We start from the raw sequence: 24211 nt of genomic DNA on the forward strand, positions 1-24211 counted from the left end.
CCAAATTTTACAGTGGGTAGCATGTGTTTTTCTTGGAATGCTGTTTCTTTTTGGACGCCATGCATAACGCCTTTTTTTATAACCAAACAACTCAATTTTTGTTTCCAAAATGAAGCTGCCTTGTCCAAATGTGCTTTTTCATACCTCAGGCAACTCTATTTGTGGCGTACGTGCAGAAACGGCTTCTTTCTCATCACTCTCCCATACAGCTTCTATTTGTGCAAAGTGCGCTGTATTGTTACCGATGCACAGTGACACCATCTGCAGCAAGATGATGCTGCAGCTCTTTGGAGGTGGTCTGTGGATTGTCCTTGACTGTTCTCACCATTCTTCTTCTCTGCCTTTCTGATATTTTTCTTGGCCTGCCACTTCTGGGCTTAACAAGAACTGTCCCTGTGCTCTTCCATTTCCTTACTATGTTCCTCACAGTGGAAACTGACAGGTTAAATCTCTGAGACAACGTTTTGTATCCTTCCCCTGAACAACTATGTTGAACAATCTTTGTTTTCAGATCATTTGAGAGCGGGCTGTCCATGCTCAGTGACCATCAAACTTAACTGAACTTGAATTGTTTTGTAGAAAGAAATGGTCCAAAATACCTTCATCCAGGATCCAGGAACTGATTAAAAGCTACAGGAAGCGACTAGAGGCTGTTATCTTTGCAAAAGGAGGATGTACTAAATATTAATGTCACTTTTCTGTTGAGGTGCCCATATTTTTGCACCGGTCAAATTTTGGTTTAATGCATATTGCGCATTTTCTGTTAGTACAATAAACCTCATTTCAATCCTGAAATATTACTGTGTCCATCAGTTATTAGATATATCAAACTGAAATGGCTGTTGCAAACACCAAAATATTTAGAACCAAAAATGATTAAGATTAATAGGGGTGCCCAAACTTTTTCATAGGACTCTATCTATCTATCTATCTATCTATCTATCTATCTCCTATCTATCTATCTATCTATCTATCTATCTATCTATCTATCTATCTATCTATCTATTTCTTTCATATATATCTATATTTTTATTATATAAGGTATATCTGTTGACCTGTTTAACTAAGACCTCGTTCACACAGCTAAGTATGCAACCCAAGGCACTTGTGACGGAGCTTCTGATCAGGACTGACATCAGCACCCAGCAAACTAGATAAACTAGATGCAGATACTTTGGCCAAGTAGTATCAACTGAGACCTGAAAACATCAGTTCTATTAACAAAACAGACGTATAGTCAGTCTCTTATCTTGGTACACTTGCTGTCATCTGTCTGAAACCCCCAGTCTGCTGATGTCTCCCCTCTATGACCTCTGGCTGCTGTCTTCTATAAGTCATATAGTACTTCAGTAACTGACCTGCACAGACACAGGACAGCAGGTATGTGATAGATAAGAAGTTTACTTTTTAATCATGTTTAATTTGCCTTAGTTTATAAGTCAGTCCTGTACAATTATTCTGTCCTGGGATTTGTAGTACCAAAGCTGACAATATGTCGTGGTTTGCATTTATAACAGTGGCCCCAGTGACCTAAGGAATGGAACTGGTCGTCAATCACAAACGTCATCTGTGACATCCCGTGTCATTTCCTTAGGCCGCTGATTGGCCTTAGCGGTCATGTGCGGCCACTGTTATAAATCCCAGTTTGCCTTTACCCCTTCATCTGAGATATGGTCTTGAATAGACTGATACCTCCTGCCTGATGGGACACTGCATAGACCTTTTGGCGCCTATGTCCCTTCATACTTAGTAAAGCTATATTAGCGTTAACTTACCCTCCCCTGTCATGATATTGATGATAAGATTATGCCTCGCCGTCTCAAACGTTCTTCTATTGTAGGCGGTTATCTACAGAAAAAAAAATTGGGACAATATATAAAAAATTCACATTGAAAAGCAATAATAGCAATATAGTGACAGATGATTGATGACATCACTGGGCTCTATGTATACATGACAAATTATTAGACTCTCTTTTCTCTCCCCCGTCCAGTGTCCTAGTTTATAATCGATCTCTACCTGCTGTAATAGAAATGATTCCACTCTCTGCTTTGCTGGTGTTGGGCTTGTGCTAATACATAGAAGTCTATCAGAACAAGCAGATCTGCCAGGTAAATTATTAGCTAAGGGTAGAGAGCAGCTTCTATTGGGACAAGAACACCTCTCATCATGTGTCAGACTGAAGCTCCTTCAACCCACAAGATAAAATGACTTTGGGTTCCCTTCCATTAACCCCTAGGAGGCTCCAAATTGAGTCGTCTTCTGTTGGACCCCTGGGGCCATTAATGTGGTGTTATAGAGCCTGGGTCCACTGGTGGATTCTCTGGAACTCTGGTGGGTCATCTCAATCCTGTTCTGATCAACCACGTTACAGATTCAATCCTTCATAGTCTATTGGACCAACAGGAAGGAGTCTGTAAGGCCACCAATCATGGCCAGCGTTGCCTAATCTTGTGGGAGGTAGCTACTTTTTCTGGCTCCAGATATCATGAGGGTAAGAACCGGAGGCCGCCTCAGGTTCCGGTCCAAAAACCGGGTAGCTGCAACTGAAAGCCAGTGCTCTGCACCAGCATCCAGCCACGCACTCCGCTCCGGATTAGGCCCAATGAATGGGCCTAGTCCAGAGGAGGGTATGTCTTCAGGCCAAATCGCAAGGCAACTCGGCCTGAAGAATGAGCATCTCGCTTCTTTTTTCCGGGAGCCGGAAGAAACGGCTCCCAGAAAAAAAACTCCTGAGCAGCTCCTATTGATTTCAGTGGGAGACGTCTTTTTGGTGAGGATTTTGAGGCAGATACGGCCTCAAAATCCTGACCAAAAATCTCCGTGTGAACTTACCCTAAAGATATTGATGGCCTGTCCTTAAAATAGGTCACCAGTCCCCAATGGGTGGGTGATCCAACTCTCGACGCACATACCGATCAACTATTTGAAGGGTGAAGTTGGCGTCTTCATTGCTTACCTCAGTACACCTACCTCTTATCATCGAGAGACCCTTATAATAATAAAATAAAGACTGTAAAAAAGTGCACAACCTCAACTGTATAAGTAATCTAATGATCGCATGTTCAAACCCACTAGGAGGGCTAAAAATAAACTACTTATCCTACACACCAAAATGGTCACAAAAAAAAAAAAATGTTCAAGTTGCCAAACTATAGGTTAATCAAATCTTAATACATTGCCCAAAATGGTATCCAGAAAAACTACGACTTGCCCCACAAAAAAACAGTCCTTACACAACTCCGGAGATGGAACTAGAAAAAAGGTGCGGATGTCACAATATGGGGATGCAAAGAAAAAAAACTTCCAAGCTTTTCAATCTTTGTTACAGTAGTAAAAAAAAAAAAAAAAAAAAGCATATCGACCCGTAGAATAAAAGCAACACGTCATTTTTACCGCACCACAAAAACAAAGCCCAGAACAAAATTTCACAACTGTGTTTTATTACCAATTCCACTCCATTCATAATATATTTCCAGCTTCCTAGTGTATTGTATGGAATATTAAACGATGCCATTAGGAAGTAGAATGTGTCCCACAAAAAACAAGCCCTGGTATAGCTATGTGAACAGAGAAATAAAAATAAGGCAAAAAAGTATCCTACTATTATTATAAATGTGAAAGTTTGGATGTTTGTGTGTCATGCAAAAATGGCTGAATGGTTTTGAATGAAATTTGGCACACAGATAGTTTGTAACCTCGATTAAAACATAGGCTACTTTTTATCTTGGTAAATGACATGGCTTCACGACTGTTATGAATTTATGTTCACATACTATATTACACTGCTCTTATCTCAGCTTCTGATAAAGCTAGGGCTGTTATCTCTACATGTAAACACACACTAACCCTCAGTTGTTTGTGTACATGCATTTGCATATTATCTGATCTGTCGACAAGCAACATGCTCACACATTGACATGGGAAAACACCTTTAATCCACATTGGTAATTTTCTACTTTTAAGCATGCCGGGAAAAAGAAATTCTAATTTGCAAAATTCTAAAACAACGAGAGCTATGAAGGAGCCAGAAGTCACAGAGTTCTCCTCAAGCAGAGCTGACAGGGATCATCGGCACCAACAACACGCTCATTATATGGAGTCCCAGCGAGCTGCTGAGATGCTGGAACAATCACAGGCACAGCGTGATGAATGAGTTCAGCAGCAGGCCAGCTTGAGAGCTGACAAAATGCCGCAGCAGGCGGATCATCAACGCCAACATCACGCTCATTATATGGCGTCCCAGCGAGCTGCTGAGATGCCGGAACAATCACAGGCATGGCAAGAGGAACAAGTTCAGCAGCAGGACAGCTTAAGAGCTGCTGAAACGCTGGAGCAGGCAAACCATCGACTGCAGCAATTTGCTGAATATAGGCAGATCATCGACGCCAACAACCCACAGACGAAGTCGCGGGCAGAGACACACACACAAACGACATACAGTATACACGATTGCAAAACCTGGGCAATTCTTATAGGGCCACTACACAAACAAAAAATGAAATATACCCGTGTGAAGCCGAGTCCTCCTGTTAGTGGATAATAAAAATACATAATTGTAAGAAGGCTCTGGAGGGTTAGAGGTTAATGTGTATATAAATACTGACAAATGATACGGTATGAAGGAAGCATTCAGTATTTGGCAGTAGTCTGTGTTGTTGTACAGTTATTTTCCTACAATTTCCAGCATGTAAAGCCCAGAATGATTTGTCTGTGACTCTGATTCCGCTTTTTTGCCAATGGCACGATGGAAGTAAAAACATCACTAATTATAATCTACAACAATATTCTGCCGATCCAAGGGAGAGACAAGCAAAATAATGAGCATCTCCCGGCAACTGAAGTAGGTCAGATTATAATTAGCAGATTCTCTTCTTCCACATAGAACACGTAGCAAGAATCTAATGAGACAAAACGTCATGACGTATACAAAATAGGATAGTCCAATATACAAGGGGGGTTGTACCCTAGTAATGTCTATATCTGACACTATTATATGGGCACTAACATGAGCACTACTATGTATAGCTGGTATTACTGTATGGATAACGGTATGACGGACACTTGCTGCATAGTTAGAACTGTTATAAGGTTTTTGGCATGGCTGGTACTATTATATGGTCACTACTAGAAGACTGGCACTATTGTACAGACACTACTAGAAGACTGGTACTATTATATGATCACTACTACAAAGCTGGCACTATTGTATGGTCACTACTAGAAGACTGGCACTATTGTACAGACACTACTAGAAGACTGGTACTATTATATGATCACTACTACAAAGCTGGCACTATTGTATGGTCACTACTAGAAGGCTGGTACTATTATATGATCACTACTACAAAGCTGGCACTATTGTACAGACTACTAGAAGGCTGGTACTATTGTATGGTCACTACTAGAAGGCTGGTACTATTGTATATACACTACTAGAAGGCTGGTACTATTGTATATACACTACTAGAAGGCTGGTACTATTGTATATACACTACTAGAAGGCTGGTGCTATTGTATATACACTACTAGAAGACTTGCACTATTGTATGGACACTACTAGAAGTCTGGCACTATTGTATATACACTACTAGAAGGCTGACAGTATTGTATGGACACTACTAGAAGGCTAGTACTATTGTATGGACACTACTAGAAGACTGGTACTATTATATGATCACTACTAGAAGACTGGTACTATTTTATGATCACTACTAGAAGACTGGTACTATTATATGATCACTACTACAAAGCTGGCACTATTGTATGAACACTACTAGAGGGCTGGTACTATTGTATATACACTACTAGAAGGCTAATACTATTGTATGGTCACTACTAGAAGGCTAGTACTATTGTATGGACAGTACTAGAAGGCTAGTACTAGTGTATGGACATCACTAGAAGGCTAGTACTATTGTATGGACACCACTAGAGGGCTGGTACTATTGTATATACACTACTAGAAGGCTAGTACTATTGTATGGTCACTACTAGAAGGCTAGTACTATTGTATGGTCACTACTAGAAGGCTGATACTATTGTATGGACACTACTAGAAGGCTGGTACTATTGTATGGACACTACTAGAAGGCTGGTACTATTGTATATACACTACTAGAAGGCTGATGCTATTGTATATACACTAGTAGAAGACTTGCACTATTGTATGGACACTACTAAACGTCTGGCACTATTGTATATACACTACTAGAAGGCTGATACTATTGTATGGACACTACTAGAAGGCTAGTACTATTGTATGATCACTACTAGAAGACTAGTACCATTGTACAGACACTACTAGAAGGCTGGTACTATTGTATGGACACTACTAGAAGGCTGGCACTATTGTATGGACACTACTATAAGGCTGGCACTATTGTATGGTCACTGCCAGAAGGCTGGTACTATTGTATGGACACTACTATAAGGCTAGTACTATTTTATGATCACTACTAGAAGGCTGGTACTATTGTATATACACTACTAGAAGGCTGGTACTATTGTATGGTCACTACTAGAAGGCTGATACTATTGTATGGACACTACTAGAAGGCTGGTACTATTGTATGGACACTACTAGAACGCTGGTACTATTGTACAGACACTACTAGAAGGCTGGTACTATTGTATATACACTACTAGAAGGCTAGTACTATTGTATGGTCACTGCCAGAAGGCTGATACTATTGTATGGACACTACTATAAGGCTAGTACTATTTTATGATCACTACTAGAAGGCTGATACTATTGTATGGACACTACTAGAAGGCTGGTACTATTGTATATACACTACTAGAAGGCTGGTACTATTGTATATACACTACTAGAAGGCTGGTACTATTGTATGGACACTACTAGAAGGCTGGTGCTATTGTATATACACTAGTAGAAGACTTGCACTATTGTATGGACACTACTAGAAGTCTGGCACTATTGTATATACACTACTAGAAGGCTTACAGTATTGTATGGACACTACTAGAAGGCTAGTACTATTGTATGATCACTACTAGAAGACTAGTATCATTGTACAGACACTACTAGAAGGCTGGTACTATTGTATATACACTACTAGAAGGCTGGTACTATTGTATATACACTACTAGAAGGCTGGTACTATTGTATATACACTACTAGAAGGCTGGTGCTATTGTATATACACTAGTAGAAGGCTGGTACTATTGTATATACACTACTAGAAGGCTGGTGCTATTGTATATACACTAGTAGAAGACTTGCACTATTGTACAGACACTACTAGAAGGCTGGTACTATTGTATGATCACTACTAGAAGGCTGGCGCTATTGTATGGACACTACTATAAGGCTGGCACTATTGTATGGTCACTGCCAGAAGGCTGGTACTATTGTATGGACACTACTATAAGGCTAGTACTATTTTATGGTCACTACTAGAAGGCTGATACTATTGTATGGACACTACTATAAGACTAGTATTATTTTATGATTACTACTAGATGGCTGGCACTATTGTATGGACACTACTAGAAGGCTGGTACTATTGTATGGTCACTGCCAGAAGGCTGGTACTATTGTATGGACACTACTATAAGGCTAGTACTATTTTATGGTCACTACTAGAAGGCTGATACTATTGTATGGTCACTGCCAGAAGGCTGGTACTATTGTATGGACACTACTATAAGACTAGTATTATTTTATGATTACTACTAGATGGCTGGCACTATTGTATGGACACTACTAGAAGGCTGGTACTATTGTATATACACTACTACACAGAAAGGCCTATCACAGTGTCTAACGTAAACCCTTAACCCTCCTCTGTCTCCGCTCCCACACTTCCCCACATGATATGATGTCATCTAAGGATAACTTTATCTGTCCAAGCTCCATCCACATGTTACAGGACACGACTGTCGACTGCTCATAAAGTCTTATGTTTGTGTAATGACAGTCACCTCTATTACAAAAGTGTCTGACCTCTGCATAAGCAATGCCGCCCCTGCTACCTCTTGTGTCACCCCCTCTACCTTATAGATTGTAAGCTCTGGCGAGCAGGGCCCTCAGTCCCATTGTGTGAAATGACTTTCTTTGTAATGTATCTTTCTGTCTGGATTTGAACCCTACAAATTGTACAGCGCTGCAGAATATGTTGGCGCTATATAAATAAAATTTATTATTATTATTATTATTATGGTACTATTGTATATACACTACTAGAAGGCTGGTGCTATTGTATATACACTACTAGAAGGCTGACAGTATTGTATGGACACTACTAGAAGGCTAGTACTATTGTATGGACACTACTAGAAGGCTGGCGATATTGTATGATCACTACTAGAAGGCTGGCACTACTGTATATACACTACTAGAAGGCTGGTACTACTGTATATACACTACTAGAAGGCTAGTACTATTGTATGGACACTACTAGAAGGCTAGTACTATTGTATGGACACTACTAGAAGGCTGGCGCTATTGTATGATCACTACTAGAAGGCTGGCACTACTGTATATACACTACTAGAAGGCTGGTACTACTGTATATACACTACTAGAAGGCTAGTACTATTGTATGGACACTACTAGAAGGCTGGTACTATTGTATGGACACTACTAGAAGGCTGGTACTATTGTATGATCACTACTAGAAGGCTGACAGTATTGTATGGACACTACTAGAAGGCTAGTACTATTGTATGGACACTACTAGAAGGCTGGCGCTATTGTATATACACTACTAGAAGGCTGGCGCTATTGTATGATCACTACTAGAAGGCTGGCACTACTGTATATACACTACTAGAAGGCTAGTACTATTGTATGGACACTACTAGAAGGCTAGTACTATTGTATGGACACTACTAGAAGGCTGGCGCTATTGTATGATCACTACTAGAAGGCTGGCACTACTGTATATACACTACTAGAAGGCTGGTACTACTGTATATACACTACTAGAAGGCTAGTACTATTGTATGGACACTACTAGAAGGCTGGTACTATTGTATGATCACTACTAGAAGGCTGGTACTATTGTATGATCACTACTAGAAGGCTGGCACTACTATATATACACTACTAGAAGGCTGGCGCTATTGTATGATCACTACTAGAAGGCTGGCACTACTGTATATACACTACTAGAAGGCTGGTACTACTGTATATACACTACTAGAAGGCTGGTACTACTGTATATACACTACTAGAAGGCTAGTACTATTGTTTGGACACTACTAGAAGGTTGGCGCCTATTGTATTGTCTCTACTACTACTACTCTCTACCCTGTGACCTCACCTCAGTGCACTATATATTAATGAGGAGGCTATCTGGGTATCCCTCCATCTATTTATACGTTATTCTATATATTTTTTTCCCCAGGCCTTAGACTAAGGATTACACCTAATAATGATATATACAAGACAGCCACTGCTTGAGCCACCGCCTTCATTATTCTCAATGGAAGGTTTTTCTGTGACTAAGCTTCACTAGTAAGTATACAATGAGAGAAAAGCAACCCATTGAGAATAATGGCAACAGTGACTCAAGCAGTAGAATGGCCGCCTTGCATATCCCATTGTTAGGTGTTTATTTTATGTAACCAGTAGTAATCTGGGGTCCAATAGTATATGGGATCTGAAGATATTTTGTCCACACCCCTAGAAAAGGCCACTCTCATTTTTGCAGGGAAATGTCATTGACAAATCACCCTGTTTTGGGCTTTACGGTTCAATCTGGGAACTTGTGATCCAGACTGGATTTACTGAGACTGAATCGAATCGACCCATAATAAATTTTGGAAAATTTCCTGTCCCTCCATAGTACACAAAGCCTTACAGAGGGATGAACTCGCTCCTCGTAATCTAACAGGCATTACCATTTTCTCATTCCAAATTCAGTTTCTTAGGTTCTTCTATGTAGAGCGAATTGAGAACAAAGTACAATATGTATCCGTGCGTCTGATTTGGATGTGCCCGGGATACATTTACCCTCATTAATACAATTCAGACTGAGCACATAACATCCGTCGCTCAACATTCACATCTACAGGAGTCACTCAGTGAAGCAACACGACGCATAGATTAAGACAACGCACTCGAACAATGTCCAAACCAGAACTGACACTGCAGAAGGAGAAATACGATTTTATTATGTGACATTCCTAGTTATAGCTCAACACAAAGACGTAATATCGGGCTAGGCCACAAATAGCTCATATCTGGGACCAAAAATTTAAAGTGCACCCCCAATAAACAACTTTCATAAATTAATAGTACAGGTGAATATAACAAACTAGGTAATATATCTTATTAAAGGGATCCTATCATTGGATTCCCTTTTTTTCTCCCTACCACGTAGGAATAGCCTTAAGAAAGGCTCTTCTTCTCCTACCTTTAGATGTCTTCTCCGCGCCGCCGTTCAGTAGGAATCTGGGTTTTCTTCGGTATGCAAATGAGTTCTCTTGTAGCACTGGGGGCGGTCCCCAGTGCTCAAACAGCACTGGGGGCGTCCCCAATGCTGCAAGAGAACTCTCCAGCACCACCTCCATCTTATTCAGGAACAGGCTCTTCACACGTCTTCTTCCGTCCTGGGATTCAATCTTCTAGGCCTCAGGCAGAGCCGACTGTGCATGCTCGGGCCACAAGAAAATGGCCACTTACACAGTAAGCTGATGTAAGAGGCCATTTTCTTGTGGCTGTTTACACAGTAAGCTGGTGTAAGTGGCCATTTTCTTGTGACCCAGGAATGAGCAGTTGGCTCTGCCTGAGGCCTAGAAGATTGAAACCCACGACGGAAGAAGACACAGGAAGAGGCCGTTCCAGAAGAAGATGGAGGCGGCACTGTAGAGTTCTCTTGCAGCATTGGGGACCGCCCCCAGTGCTGTTTGAGCGCTGGGGTCCGCCCTCAGTGCTATGAGAGAACTCATTTGCATACCGAAGAAAACCCGGATTTCTACTGAACCGCGGCGCAGAGAAGACATCTAAAGGTAGGAGAAGAATAGCCTTTCTTAAGGTCATTCCTCCATGTTAGGGAGAAAAAAAGGGTATCCAATGATAGGATTTCTTTAAGGAGATCAGTTTCCTTCTCCAATTATTACACTGTTCACTCGCTCCTTATCTTCAGTCCCGCTACTTGTTAACATTATATTTGCAGTATCCACCATACACTCAGAGCTCTATGGAGCAGGGAGGAGGGAGTAGGATTCTCTTACCAACTGGTTAATTGATTTATTGCCACATTCTGTGCACCTGTAGCCTCTTATCTACAAACATAGTAGTATTAAAAGTGTACACAGTATCAGCAGCAATTATATAGGGTGTCTTTTCTATTCCCCCTCCCCTCTTCATAGACTATATGATATAAATCACCACACTGCAATTTCAAATAAAATAAAAAAGTAATAAACTATAATATTAACAGAATACAATATAGAACATAATACTAATAATTGACCTGTACCTCAATAATCGTTGGCTTCCCCACACTCTCAAATGTTGGAGACCCATACAGCACGCCATCGCTGTAAGGCGTCCTCTGAATATACCGCAGCCATCCTGGCCGATCTGGATAACCCATTAGATTTGTGTTAAATGTGATGGGATCGTTGCTTAATTCACCTGAATAAAACACAAAAAGAGAGAATTTGTAAGAAATCTGCAATTATTCAGATGTCACTAGGGTGTCCTGTATCTTACAGATTAGCGATAAACCTACTACTTATTACTAGTCATTGTCAAGTAAATGGGAGCCGAGCTGCAGTAACCTGTTCTGGCCACTATACAGAACAGCGCCGTCTGCTTCCTGCTTCATTCTCTGTGTATCACCTGGTCATCGATGGGGGTGACACTGGATTTACCTACCATCACATGCTATATTAATTGAATTTATTTGATTTAAAAAATGTTTTGTTTTCTTTTTGTTTTGTTTTTTTAGCTAGTTCCTGTACATCAGGGAACTGCGGGCACTCCAAAAAATATTGCAAAAGTACTACAGCATCTTAATGGACACAAGACCATAGTGTTTTCTTTTAATAATTTCCAAGTAAATGATTGTGTTAAGCTGCTCAGGGGTGTGACCACTGACAATGGTCCCACCCCCAAGGAGCTGATCATGTGCCAACTAAGTAATGAAAGGCAGCGGCACTGGACGAATGGTAGCTGAAATTATGGTGAGAATAAAGGAGCATCCCCTGTTTTTATGAGGCAGCCCTGGAGGGGACTATATAAAGATATACTGTATATAGTTAATATTGATTTTATTTTATGAATTTATTTGATTTTAAACATTTTTTTTTGTTTTTTTTTTGTTTTTTTTAAACAAAATCAAGGGAAAAAGAGAAGCATATAAGGACGTTTTCTAAATAGGTAAATATGAGGTTTGCATTTGCTTTGTAACACATGCGTGGCCCGTGGAACCGAAATCTGACACTGGTGCCACCCATAGACAGCTACCTGTTAAGCCAATGTCCGACCCTTTAAAGAGTGTGGAGATATAACTGGCAATATCAGCCACCCCGTTATAGGAGTCTCTGATTTAGCTGATATTGCCAGTTGTCTTTCTGTAAAGGGTCGGACATTGACTTACAGGTAGTTACCTATAGGTGGCACTAGAGAGATCTATTTTGCATATTTTCCCCAGGTAGCATTGCCTGTAAGACATCAGCAGGATCTTAGTGACATACGCTTCCATACCTGGTTTCGGATAAGGAGGAAACTCTCCCTTGTAGTACTCTCTTTCCAGAACATGAACAAACAGGACCCCAGAAGACGGATAGACGTTGCGATCGGAGTGCACTTTGGACAGGATGGTGAACACTGTAAAGTAGAAGAAACACCGAGGTCAGAGGTCAGTAATCTCCATGCGGGTTAGTAGAGGGTGATACACTGACGAAACATCGGAGGAGGTAACGTAAGTAGATTATTCTGTTAACTTGGTCAGTATCACTCAGATTGTGAAATCCTGCTAGATACGGATGTGGGCGTTATTTATTAACCCTATAAGGACAGAGAGATGCACGACACCACAAAACAGTTTTAGTTGCAACTATTTTGCTTCAAGTCAAAGGGACGCCATTAGAGATGAGCGAACAGTGTTCTATCGAACACATGTTCGATCGGATATCAGGGTGTTCGCCATGTTCGAATCGAATCGAACACCACGTGGTAAAGTGCGCCAAAATTCGATTCCCCTCCCACCTTCCCTGGCGCCTTTTTTGCACCAATAACAGCGCAGGGGAGGTGGGACAGGAACTACGACACTGGGGGCATTGAAAAAAATTGGAAAAAGTCATTGGCTGCCGAAATCAGGTGACCTCCATTTTAGACGAATAGTGGATTTCAAATCCGGGTCATATGAGAATGTGAACTTTGTGACTATGAGACAGGGATAGCTGTACAGGCAGGGATAGCTAGGGATAACCTTTATTTAGGGGGGAATGTTATTAAAAATAACTTTTTGGGGCTCTATCGGGTGTGTAATTGTGATTTTTGTGAGATAAACTTTTTCCCATAGGGATGCATTGGCCAGCGCTGATTGGCCGAATTCCGTACTCTGGCCAATCAGTGCTGGCCAATGCATTCTATTAGCTTGATGAAGCAGAGTGTGCACAAGGGTTCAAGCGCACCCTCGGCTCTGATGTAGCAGAGCCGAGGCTGCACAAGGGTTCAAGCGCACCCTCGGCTCTGATGTAGGAGAGCCGAGGGTGCACTTGAACCCTTGTGCACCCTCAGCTCTGCTACATCAGAGCCGAGGGTGCGCTTGAACCCTTGTGCACACTCTGCTTCATCAAGCTAATAGAATGCATTGGCCAGCGCTGATTGGCCAATGTATTCTATTAGCCTGATGAAGTAGAGCTGAATGTGTGTGCTAAGCACACACATTCAGCTCTACTTCATCGGGCTAATAGAATGCATTGGCCAGCGCTGATTGGCCAGAGTACGGAACTCGACCAATCAGCGCTGGCTCTGCTGGAGGAGGCGGAGTCTAAGATCGCTCCACACCAGTCTCCATTCAGGTCCGACCTTAGACTCCGCCTCCTCCGGCAGAGCCAGCGCTGATTGGCCGAAGGCTGGCCAATGCATTCCTATGCGAATGCAGAGACTTAGCAGTGCTGAGTCAGTTTTGCTCAACTACACATCTGATGCACACTCGGCACTGCTACATCAGATGTAGCAATCTGATGTAGCAGAGCCGAGGGTGCACTAGAACCCCTGTGCAAACTCAGTTCACGCTAATAGAATGCATTGGCCAGCGCTGATTGGCCAATGCATTCTATTAGCCCGATGAAGTAGAGCTGAATGTGTGTGCTAAGCACACACATTCAGCACTGCTTCATCAAGCCAATACAATGCATTAGCCAGTGCTGATTGGCCAGAGTACGGAATTCGGCCAATCAGCGCTGGCTCTGCTGGAGGAGGCGGAGTCTAAGGTCGGACCTGAATGGAGACTGGTGTGGAGCGATCTTAGACTCCGCCTCCTCCAGCAGAGCCAGCGCTGATTGGTCGAGTTCCGTACTCTGGCCAATCAGCGCTGGCCAATGCATTCTATTAGCCCGATGAAGTAGAGCTGAATGTGTGTGCTTAGCACACACATTCAGCTCTACTTCATCAGGCTAATAGAATACATTGGCCAATCAGCGCTGGCCAATGCATTCTATTAGCTTGATGAAGCAGAGTGTGCACAAGGGTTCAAGCGCACCCTCGGCTCTGATGTAGCAGAGCTGAGGGTGCACAAGGGTTCAAGTGCACCCTCGGCTCTCCTACATCAGAGCCGAGGGTGCGCTTGAACCCTTGTGCACACTCTGCTTCATCAAGCTAATAGAATGCATTGGCCAGCACTGATTGGCCAGAGTACGGAATTCGGCCAATCAGCGCTGGCCAATGCATTCTATTAGCCCGATGAAGTAGAGCTGAATGTGTGTGCTAAGCACACACATTCAGCACTGCTTCATCACGCCAATACAATGCATTAGCCAGTGCTGATTGGCCAGAGTACGGAATTCGGCCAATCAGCGCTGGCTCTGCTGGAGGAGGCGGAGTCTAAGATCGCTCCACACCAGTCTCCATTCAGGTCCGACCTTAGACTCCGCCTCCTCCAGCAGAGCCAGCGCTGATTGGTCGAGTTCCGTACTCTGGCCAATCAGCGCTGGCCAATGCATTCTATTAGCCCGATGAAGTAGAGCTGAATGTGTGTGCTTAGCACACACATTCAGCTCTACTTCATCGGGCTAATAGAATGCATTGGCCAGCGCTGATTGGCCGAATTCCGTACTCTGGCCAATCAGCACTGGCTAATGCATTGTATTGGCTTGATGAAGCAGTGCTGAATGTGTGTGCTTAGCACACACATTCAGCTCTACTTCATCGGGCTAATAGAATGCATTGGCCAATCAGCGCTGGCCAATGCATTCTATTAGCGTGAACTGAGTTTGCACAGGGGTTCTAGTGCACCCTCGGCTCTGCTACATCAGATTGCTACATCTGATGTAGCAGTGCCGAGTGTGCATCAGATGTGTAGTTGAGCAAAACTGACTCAGCACTGCTAAGTCTGCATTCGCATAGGAATGCATTGGCCAGCCTTCGGCCAATCAGCGCTGGCTCTGCCGGAGGAGGCGGAGTCTAAGGTCGGACCTGAATGGAGACTGGTGTGGAGCTATCTTAGACTCCGCCTCCTCCAGCAGAGCCAGCGCTGATTGGTCGAGTTCCGTACTCTGGCCAATCAGCACTGGCCAATGCATTTCTATGGGGAAAAGTTAGCTTGCGAAAATCGCAAACTGACAGGGATTTCCATGAAATAAAGTGACTTTTATGCCCCCAGACATGCTTCCCCTGCTGTCCCAGTGTCATTCCAGGGTGTTGGTATCATTTCCTGGGGTGTCATAGTGGACTTGGTGACCCTCCAGACACGAATTTGGGTTTCCCCCTTAACGAGTTTATGTTCCCCATAGACTATAATGGGGTTCGAAACCCATTCGAACACTCGAACAGTGAGCGGCTGTTCGAATCGAATTTCGAACCTCGAACATTTTAGTGTTCGCTCATCTCTAGACGCCATCTTTTATTTTGTTGTCTATTTTAGAACATGGATTTTTATTGACTTCTATGAAGCACTTTGTCCCCATGAGAAATGAGAGCTGTCAAGTCATAAGGAACTGATGGGTAGTCATAGGACACCTATGGGGATAAGGTAGATACAGTGTCTTATCCATTTGATCACCAACAAGTGTGACCACCTTTATAAAAGTAGGAATTTTGGCAGTTTGCTGGTCTGGAGCGGTCAAGCCTATGTTACCACTATGCCATGGAGGACAGACATTAGCAGTAATCTTAGAGAGGCAATTGTTACTGAGGGAACAGTTATATAGGCCATTTCCAAACAATTTGAGGTCCATCTTTCTACGGTGCTAAAGACCATATGTGGAAAACATTCAGAACTGCTGACAGTCTTCCCAGGAGTGGATGTATCAGCAAAATCACCCCAAGAGCAAACTCTGCAGCGCTCGGAGAAACTGCAAAAAACCCAACAGCTACATCTAGGATTCTACAGAACTCAGTTAGCATCTTGAATGTTCATGACAGTACAATTCGTCTGAAAAAACTGAAATCGTGTGACCTGTTTCTAAGAAGAACATGGAAGCACGGCTTAAAGGGGTATTCCCACGTGACATACTCACCAGTCTTCACTGCTGTAAAATCTTCTTTCTTCCTGGTTTCTTGCGTCATTTGGTGGGCAGAGTTTCACATGCAACCTGCCATTTAGCTCTGCCCAAAATTAGCATGTAGCTCCTCCCACCACATAGCGTTATCCTATGGGGCAGCTGAAGGGCCTGTGATGTCATCAAAGGTCCTCAAACAACACTATATGCACAATATTGGACTATGAAGTACAGGCAGGAGCAACTCCATTCTGTGTTACATACAGAGACTGCCTGTCTCTGCCATAATGAACACAATTGAATTAGCTAGCCTGATAACTGGGAGAACAGAAGACGAGTTCAGAAATGAAAGCAGCTCCTCTCCTCTATCTGAGAGCAGGAAGCTAGGCCACGTGATGTAGACACAGGAATAGCTAGAAACACAGGCTGGCACCCGTGCACTTAGCCCTCCTCCCTCCCCCCTGAGAGCAGGCAGATACATCACTTGACTTTAGAGCAGATAAGTCAAGGGCTGTGTCAACAATGAATTGAATAAAGTAAGATAGTGGACAAACAAAGCAGTTTTGCTGAAGCAATGTATTTAGGGAAAAGTCTTAAATCCACATTAACAAGCAGTATAGATAGGATCCTTGTGATGGGACAACCCCTTTAAGTTTGCAAAAGTTGCATCTGAAGAAACCACAAAACTTGTGAAGCAATGTCCTTTGGACAGATGAGACCAAAGTGGAGATGTTCAACCTTAATGTACAAGGCCTTACACCATATGTCAAGCACAGAGGTAGAGGATGGCGTGGCTTGGGCTTATTTTGGAGCCAAAGGAAAGGGCACCTTGTGCCATTGAGGCCGACCATGAAATCCTCCTCCAAAGCATTCTAGAGCCAAATGTGAGGCCGTCTATCCAACAGCTAAAACTTGGGCAAAAATGGGTCATGTACCAGGACGATAATCCCGAACAAAGCAGCAAATCTAGACCTGAACTGCTGAAGAAGAAACCAATGTCCACAAACCTCAAAGACCAGAAGCAACATAGTACAGAAGAGTGGGCCAAAATCCCTCCAGGAGGTGAGAGACTCGTAAAGTCATCCAGAAAACCAAGACTACTGCAGTAAAGATGGTTCTACAAGTATCATTGGGGGGTCCCTTAGTCTACTCATGGCTTTTCCTTGGCCTTGGTGGAATCTGTTGTGTGTTGGATGTCCCTAATTTTAAGATCTTACAAGGACCAGATGTTTTTCTATACTACTATGTAAAACCATCAAATTCAAAGCGGTTTGCCCTTGTTTTTGTCATCACACTATATGATTCATCGCTTGTCCTTGAGTCTGAGAACATGTTGTTTCTTCCCTATCTATACCATCTATTCTCTGCTTTACCGCACACCTTTATCTCTTAGAACCATGAACTTCTCGCAATTACTCTACGCGGTACATTCACAAGGCCCCGAGTCTGCAAATTATTGGTACAATTCAATGTACAACATTTTTGTTACCCAGATCAACCTGATTCAGGAGACCGTGATGGCATTGGGTCGCCTGTGAGTCAAGATAAAATATTGCAGACCAATTTGCTGATCGGTGAGGGTCTGACCCATAGGCCGATTAGGTGATCCAGCTGACTCCTTCACCGGATGGTCCAGAAGCAGCCCCGCTCCGATTTGTAAGTTGGGTGTTGTCAATACGGGACAGTAACCCTTCTGTTTTTGGAAATTAGTGGTGGTCTAGCCCATGGCTTAACTGTCTTTCTTCACATGTATCAGGGCTCGGAGCTCTGATGCTTTATGACAGAGCTTTATGTTTCTACACGTGACCTAAGCAATACCCTTTATCTCGTAGGCGGGAGCACAAAAGCCCCTTTGTTCTTTCTATTTACAAAAAGTTCCTTCTAAATTAAATTATTCGGTTCTTCTGTTTGTTGGTAAATGGCAAAGGTCTCCGTTGCGGCTGTGACCGTACAAGAACCACCGTCATGAGAGATGTTTATTGGAGTCTTCCTTGTAGGGTCCTACAAAGTGTAGAGTTTTTGTTGTGCAGGGTCCCACCTAAAGAGGTCTCCTTGTCACTGGTAGGTGGGCTCTCTTGATTTGATCAAAATGTTGGCTAAAACCTCATTGTCATTCATACGAATATATTATATAAGACTAGCTTCTGCCCGCGACTTTATCTGCAGGTTGTTGGCGTGTATGATCTGCCTAAATTTAGCCAATTGCTGCCGTCAATGGCTTGCGTGCTCCGGCGTTTCGGCAGCTCTCAAGCTGTCCTGCTGCTGACCTTGTTTCTTGCACTGTGTCTGTGATTGTTCCAGCATGTCACTGGGACGCCATATAATGAGCATGTTGTTGGCATTGATGATCCGCCTGCTCTGGCATTTCGGCAGCTCTCAAGTTGGGCTGGCACTGAAGTTGTTCCTCGCACCGTGCCCGTGATTGTTCCAGCAACTCAATAGCTCGCTGGGACGCCATATAATGAACGTATTTCATCAAATTGCTGCCATTGATGGTTTGCCTGTTCCAGCATTTTGGCAGCACTTAAGCTGTCCTGCTGCTGAACTTGTTCTTCACACCGTGCCTGTGATTGTTCCGGCATCTCAACAGCTCGGTGGGATGCCATATAATGAGCGTGTTGTTGGTGTTGATGATCCACCACATCCAGCGTTTCGATAGCTGTCAAGCTGGCCTGCCGCTGAACTCATTCCTCGCGCTGTGGCCGTGATTGTTGTGGCATCTCAGCAACTCGTCGGGATGCCATATAATCAGCGTGTTGTGGGCGTTGATGATCCGCCTGCTCTGGCATTTCGGCAGCTCTCAAGTTGCCCTGGCACTGAACTTGTTCCTCGCACCATGCCTGTAATTGTTCTGGCATCTCAGCAGCTTGCTGGGACGCCATGTAATGAGTGTGTTGTTGGTGTCGATGATCCCCCCTCATCTGCGCTCGAGGAGAACTCTGTGACTTCTGGCTTCCTTCATAGCTCTCGTTGTTTGCAACAAATTAGATTTTCTTTTTCTCGGCATGTTTAAAATTGAGAGACTGCCAATTTGGATCGAAGGTGTTTGCCCATGTCAGTTTGTCTGTACTGCCTGGAGCAGATCAGATAATATGCTAATGCAGGAACACTGAGGGTTAGTGGGTGTTTACACAGAGAGATAACAGCCCTGGCTTTCTCAGAAGCTGAGATAAGAGCAGTGTAATATAGTATGTGAACATAAATTCATAACAGTTGTGAATCCATGTCATTTACTGGGATAAAAAGGGTAGCCTATGTGTTACTGGGTAGCCTACGTGTTAATCGAGGTTACAATCTATCCATGTGCCGAATTTCATTCAAATCTGTTCAGCCGTTTTTGCATGATTGAGGAACAAACATCCAAACATTTATAACATTAGTAGGATAGGATACAGTTTATACCCTTAAAAAAAAAGTCAAAAAATTAAGACCTACCAAAGAAAGTGAGGAACATCTGGTTGTGTTGTGGTGAGATAAACCAACCCAGGAGGTAAGAAGACAACATTGGGTCAATTTAGTAAATCACGAAAAATCTCATCATTTATGGGTTACTTACCTCCGGTATAGGTTAATACAGATTATGAGACAATTTTAATTAAGGTTGGGGGTCATTCATTTCAGATGGGTTACAAGGTGTGTCCTGAACTCACCATTGGTCTTCTCAGCAGGATTTAGTCTGCTGATGATTCGAGGGATCAGCCGGGTAACAGTACCGTAAATGGGGACATTTTTGCCTTCGGCACAGCATAGAAATAAAGCTTTACAGGACAAAACAGAACAACATGAGATGCAAATAATGGACTGGACGGGTGACACGGTTATGTCCTGCTGGTTAGAATCACTACCACTTATGTCCTGTTATGCATCACCTATAGCTAAAGCCTTCCATTTGGGAGAAATACAGCATGCAAATCTTTGTTTGTGCAGAGCTAGGCTCCTACAGCTAAAGCCCCAATCAGATTCGAACTCAGGACCCCAGCGCTACAAAGAAACAGTGCTAACCACTGGGCTGCAAATGGCTCACCATAATCTTGCTAAGGGGTATGGGAGGGTTAGAGGGTGATGGTGTAACTTATATCATAGGGTCAAAAATAAATATGGATCCCCCAGATCAGACACACAAACATAGACCCAGACTCTAAAAATAAAAATAGACCCCACATCAGACTAAAAAAATGAATATAAAGAACTACATCAGACTGCAAAAAATAAGACCTATGAATAAAATATAGACCCCAGACCAAAAATAAATATACAAAAATACAGGCCCAAGATCAGACTCAAATTGTAGACCCCAGATCAGACTACATAAATACATTTAGACCCTAGACCACACTCTCTATATACAGACCAGACTGCCTCTATACAGACCACCAGACTCCCTTTATACAGACCAGACTCCCTTTACACAGACCAGACTGCCTGTATACAGACCATACTCCCTATATACAGACCAGACTCCCTATATACAGACCAGACTCCTTATATACAGACCAGACTCCCTCTATACAGACCAGACTCCCTATATACAGACCATACTCCCTATATACAGACCAGACTCCCTTTACACAGACCAGACTCCCTTTACACAAACCAGACTGCCTGTATACAGACCAGACTCCCTATATACAGACCAGACTCCCTATATACAGACCAGACTCCCTATATACAGACCAGACTCCCTCTATACAGACCAGACTCCCTATATACAGACCAGACTCCCTCTATACAGACCAGACTCCCTATATACAGACCACACTCCCTATATACAGACCAGACTCCCTATATACAGACCAGACTCCCTATATACAGACCAGACTCCCTATATACAGACCAGACTCCTTATATACAGACCAGACTCCCTCTATACAGACCAGACTCCCTATATACAGACCAGACTCCCTCTATACAGACCAGACTCCCTATATACAGACCACACTCCCTATATACAGACCAGACTCCTTATATACAGACCAGACTCCCTATATACAGACCAGACTCCCTATATACAGACCAGACTCCCTATATACAGACCAGACTCTCTATATACAGACCAGACTGCCTCTATACAGACCAGACTCTCTATATACAGACCAGACTGCCTCTATACAGACCAGACTCCCTATATACAGACCAGACTCTCTATATACAGACCAGACTGCCTCTATACAGACCAGACTCCCTATATACAGACCAGACTGCCTCTATACAGACCAGACTCCTTATATACAGACCACACTCCCTATATACAGACCATACTCCCTACATACAGACCACACTCCCTATATACAGACCACACTCCCTATATACAGACCACACTCCCTATATACAGACCAGACTCCCTCTATACAGACCATACTGCCTCTATACAGACCAGACTCCCTATATACAGACCATACTCCCTATATACAGACCATACTCCCTACATACAAACCATACTCCCTACATACAGACCAGACTCCCTCAATACAGACCACACTCCCTATATACAGACTAGACTCCCTCTATACAGACCACACTCCCTATATACAGACTAGACTCCCTCTATACAGACCACACTCCCTATATACAGACTAGACTCCCTCTATACAGACCAGACTCCCTATATACAGACCATACTCCCTATATACAGACCATACTCCCTACATACAGACCATACTCCCTATATACAGACCATACTCCCTACATACAGACCAGACTCCCTCAATACAGACCACACTCCCTATATACAGACCAGACTGCCTCTATACAGACCAAATGGTCAGGATTTTGATGCAGAATCTGCGCCAAATTCCTGCCGCCTCCCATTGAAATCAAAGGGAGCCAGTCATTTTCTTTTTTCGCGAGTGGTTTGTTCCCACTCGCGGAAAAAAGAAGCGAGCTGCCATTTCTTCAGGCAGATTCCGCGGCTGATGTAGCTGCAGCATCCGCCTTGGGAAACCCCCATTCATTTGGGCCTAATCCGGAGCGGAAAGCCGCAACGGGATGTGTTCACGCGGAACCCCATGTGAACTGGCTCTAAAGAAATCACACACTTAAAGAGGACCTTTCACCATATCTGGGCACAGGCAGTTCTATATACTGCCAGAAAGCTGACAGTGCGCTGAATTCAACGCACTGTCGGCTTTCCCGATCCGTGCCCGGTGTAAAGCGCTATCGGTCCCGGTACCGTAGCGCTTTACAGTCAGAAGGGCGTTTCTGACCATTAGCCAGGAACGTCCTTCTGCCTCGCGGCGCCAATCGCGCTGTGCTGTGGAGCCGGGAGGAACTCCCCCCTCCCGCTCCTGATAATACTCGTCTATGGACAAGCTGTGTGAGCAGAGGGAGGGGGCGTTCCTCCCGGCTCCACAGCACAGCGCGATTGGCGCCGCGAGGCAGAAGGACGTCTCTGGCTAATGGTCAGAAACGCCCTTCTGACCATAGAAGAGCTACGGTACCGGGCCGTAAGCTCTTCACACCGGGCACAGATCGGGAAAGCCGACAGTGCACTGAATTCAGCGCACTGTCAGCTTTCTGGCAGTATATAGAACTGCATGTGCCCAGATATGGTGAAAGGTCCTCTTTAAGACAAAGCCCAGACCAAATTCCTGAATACAGACCTCCCACACCAGGACCCCTTTAATGTAGACTCTCACCAGACTCCCCTTTATACAGACCCCAGACCTCATTACACACACCCCAAACTGAATTATTATTGTGAATCAGACTGAATATACTGACATGAAACTACACGGAGTGCCTATGTGTGTGTGGCGGTGTTTAGGGGGCCGCCATAAAGTCAGAGGACAATACTGCCAAAATTCCTGTCCTGGGTGCAGTCAGTGTTACACAGACCATTATACGGCTAACAACAAGGTGTAATACAAGGTCTAAAGGAAGGGTCTGCTGACAGCGCGCCCTGACAGACACAACCATACTGTAATAGTGCCCTTCCTTGTCCTCAGTGTCCCCTACACCGTATAATACCCCTGAGTACCCACCTGCACAGTATAATACCCCTGAGTACCCACCTGCACAGTATAATACTCCCTTAATAGCCTGCACACAGTACAATGCCCCAATAGTGCCCTCATACATGATAATCTCCCCTTAGTGTCCTCACGCAGTATAATGGTCCACATACTATAATGCTCCCATAGTGCCCCCACACAGAATAACCCCCCCCCCCCCATTGTGCTCCCACACAGTATAATATAATGGTGCTCAAGTACCTGGCGCTTGTAAAACCAGCCATGCATGCTCCATACAGGCCATACAGTACATGCATCCTACAACGCGAGTCTGCCCTAGAAGTAATGCTGAGAATATATCTGTATATAGCAAATGTGAGGATGGAACATATAGTTTTCTATCTGTACTGGATAAGTAATGTAATGTATGTACACAGTGACTGTACCAGCAGAATAGTGAGCGCAGCTCTGGAGTATAATACAGGATAAGTAATGTAATGTATGTACACAGTGACTGCACCAGCAGAATAGTGAGCGCAGCTCTGGAGTATAATACAGGATAAGTAATGTAATGTATGTACACAGTGACTGCACCAGCAGAATAGTGAGCGCAG

General features: G+C 43.5%; 1 protein-coding gene across 3 annotated transcripts in view; it reads right to left on the reverse strand.

Moving 5' to 3' along the window:
* Nucleotides 1-24211, reverse strand: part of SGCE (sarcoglycan epsilon) — a 49437-nt gene that overhangs the window by 20658 nt on the left and 4568 nt on the right. For all 3 annotated transcript variants that reach the window (XM_075271796.1, XM_075271797.1, XM_075271795.1), the window contains exons 2-4: nucleotides 12686-12808; nucleotides 11454-11611; nucleotides 1776-1848 (exon numbers count right to left, since the gene is read on the reverse strand). In XM_075271796.1, the coding sequence (XP_075127897.1) occupies nucleotides 1776-1848; nucleotides 11454-11611; nucleotides 12686-12808 (354 nt within the window). The remainder of the gene's footprint in view (nucleotides 1-1775; nucleotides 1849-11453; nucleotides 11612-12685; nucleotides 12809-24211) is intronic.

The sequence above is a fragment of the Leptodactylus fuscus genome, chromosome 4 (genome assembly GCF_031893055.1).
Source record: "Leptodactylus fuscus isolate aLepFus1 chromosome 4, aLepFus1.hap2, whole genome shotgun sequence".
Classification (NCBI taxonomy): domain Eukaryota; kingdom Metazoa; phylum Chordata; class Amphibia; order Anura; family Leptodactylidae; genus Leptodactylus; species Leptodactylus fuscus.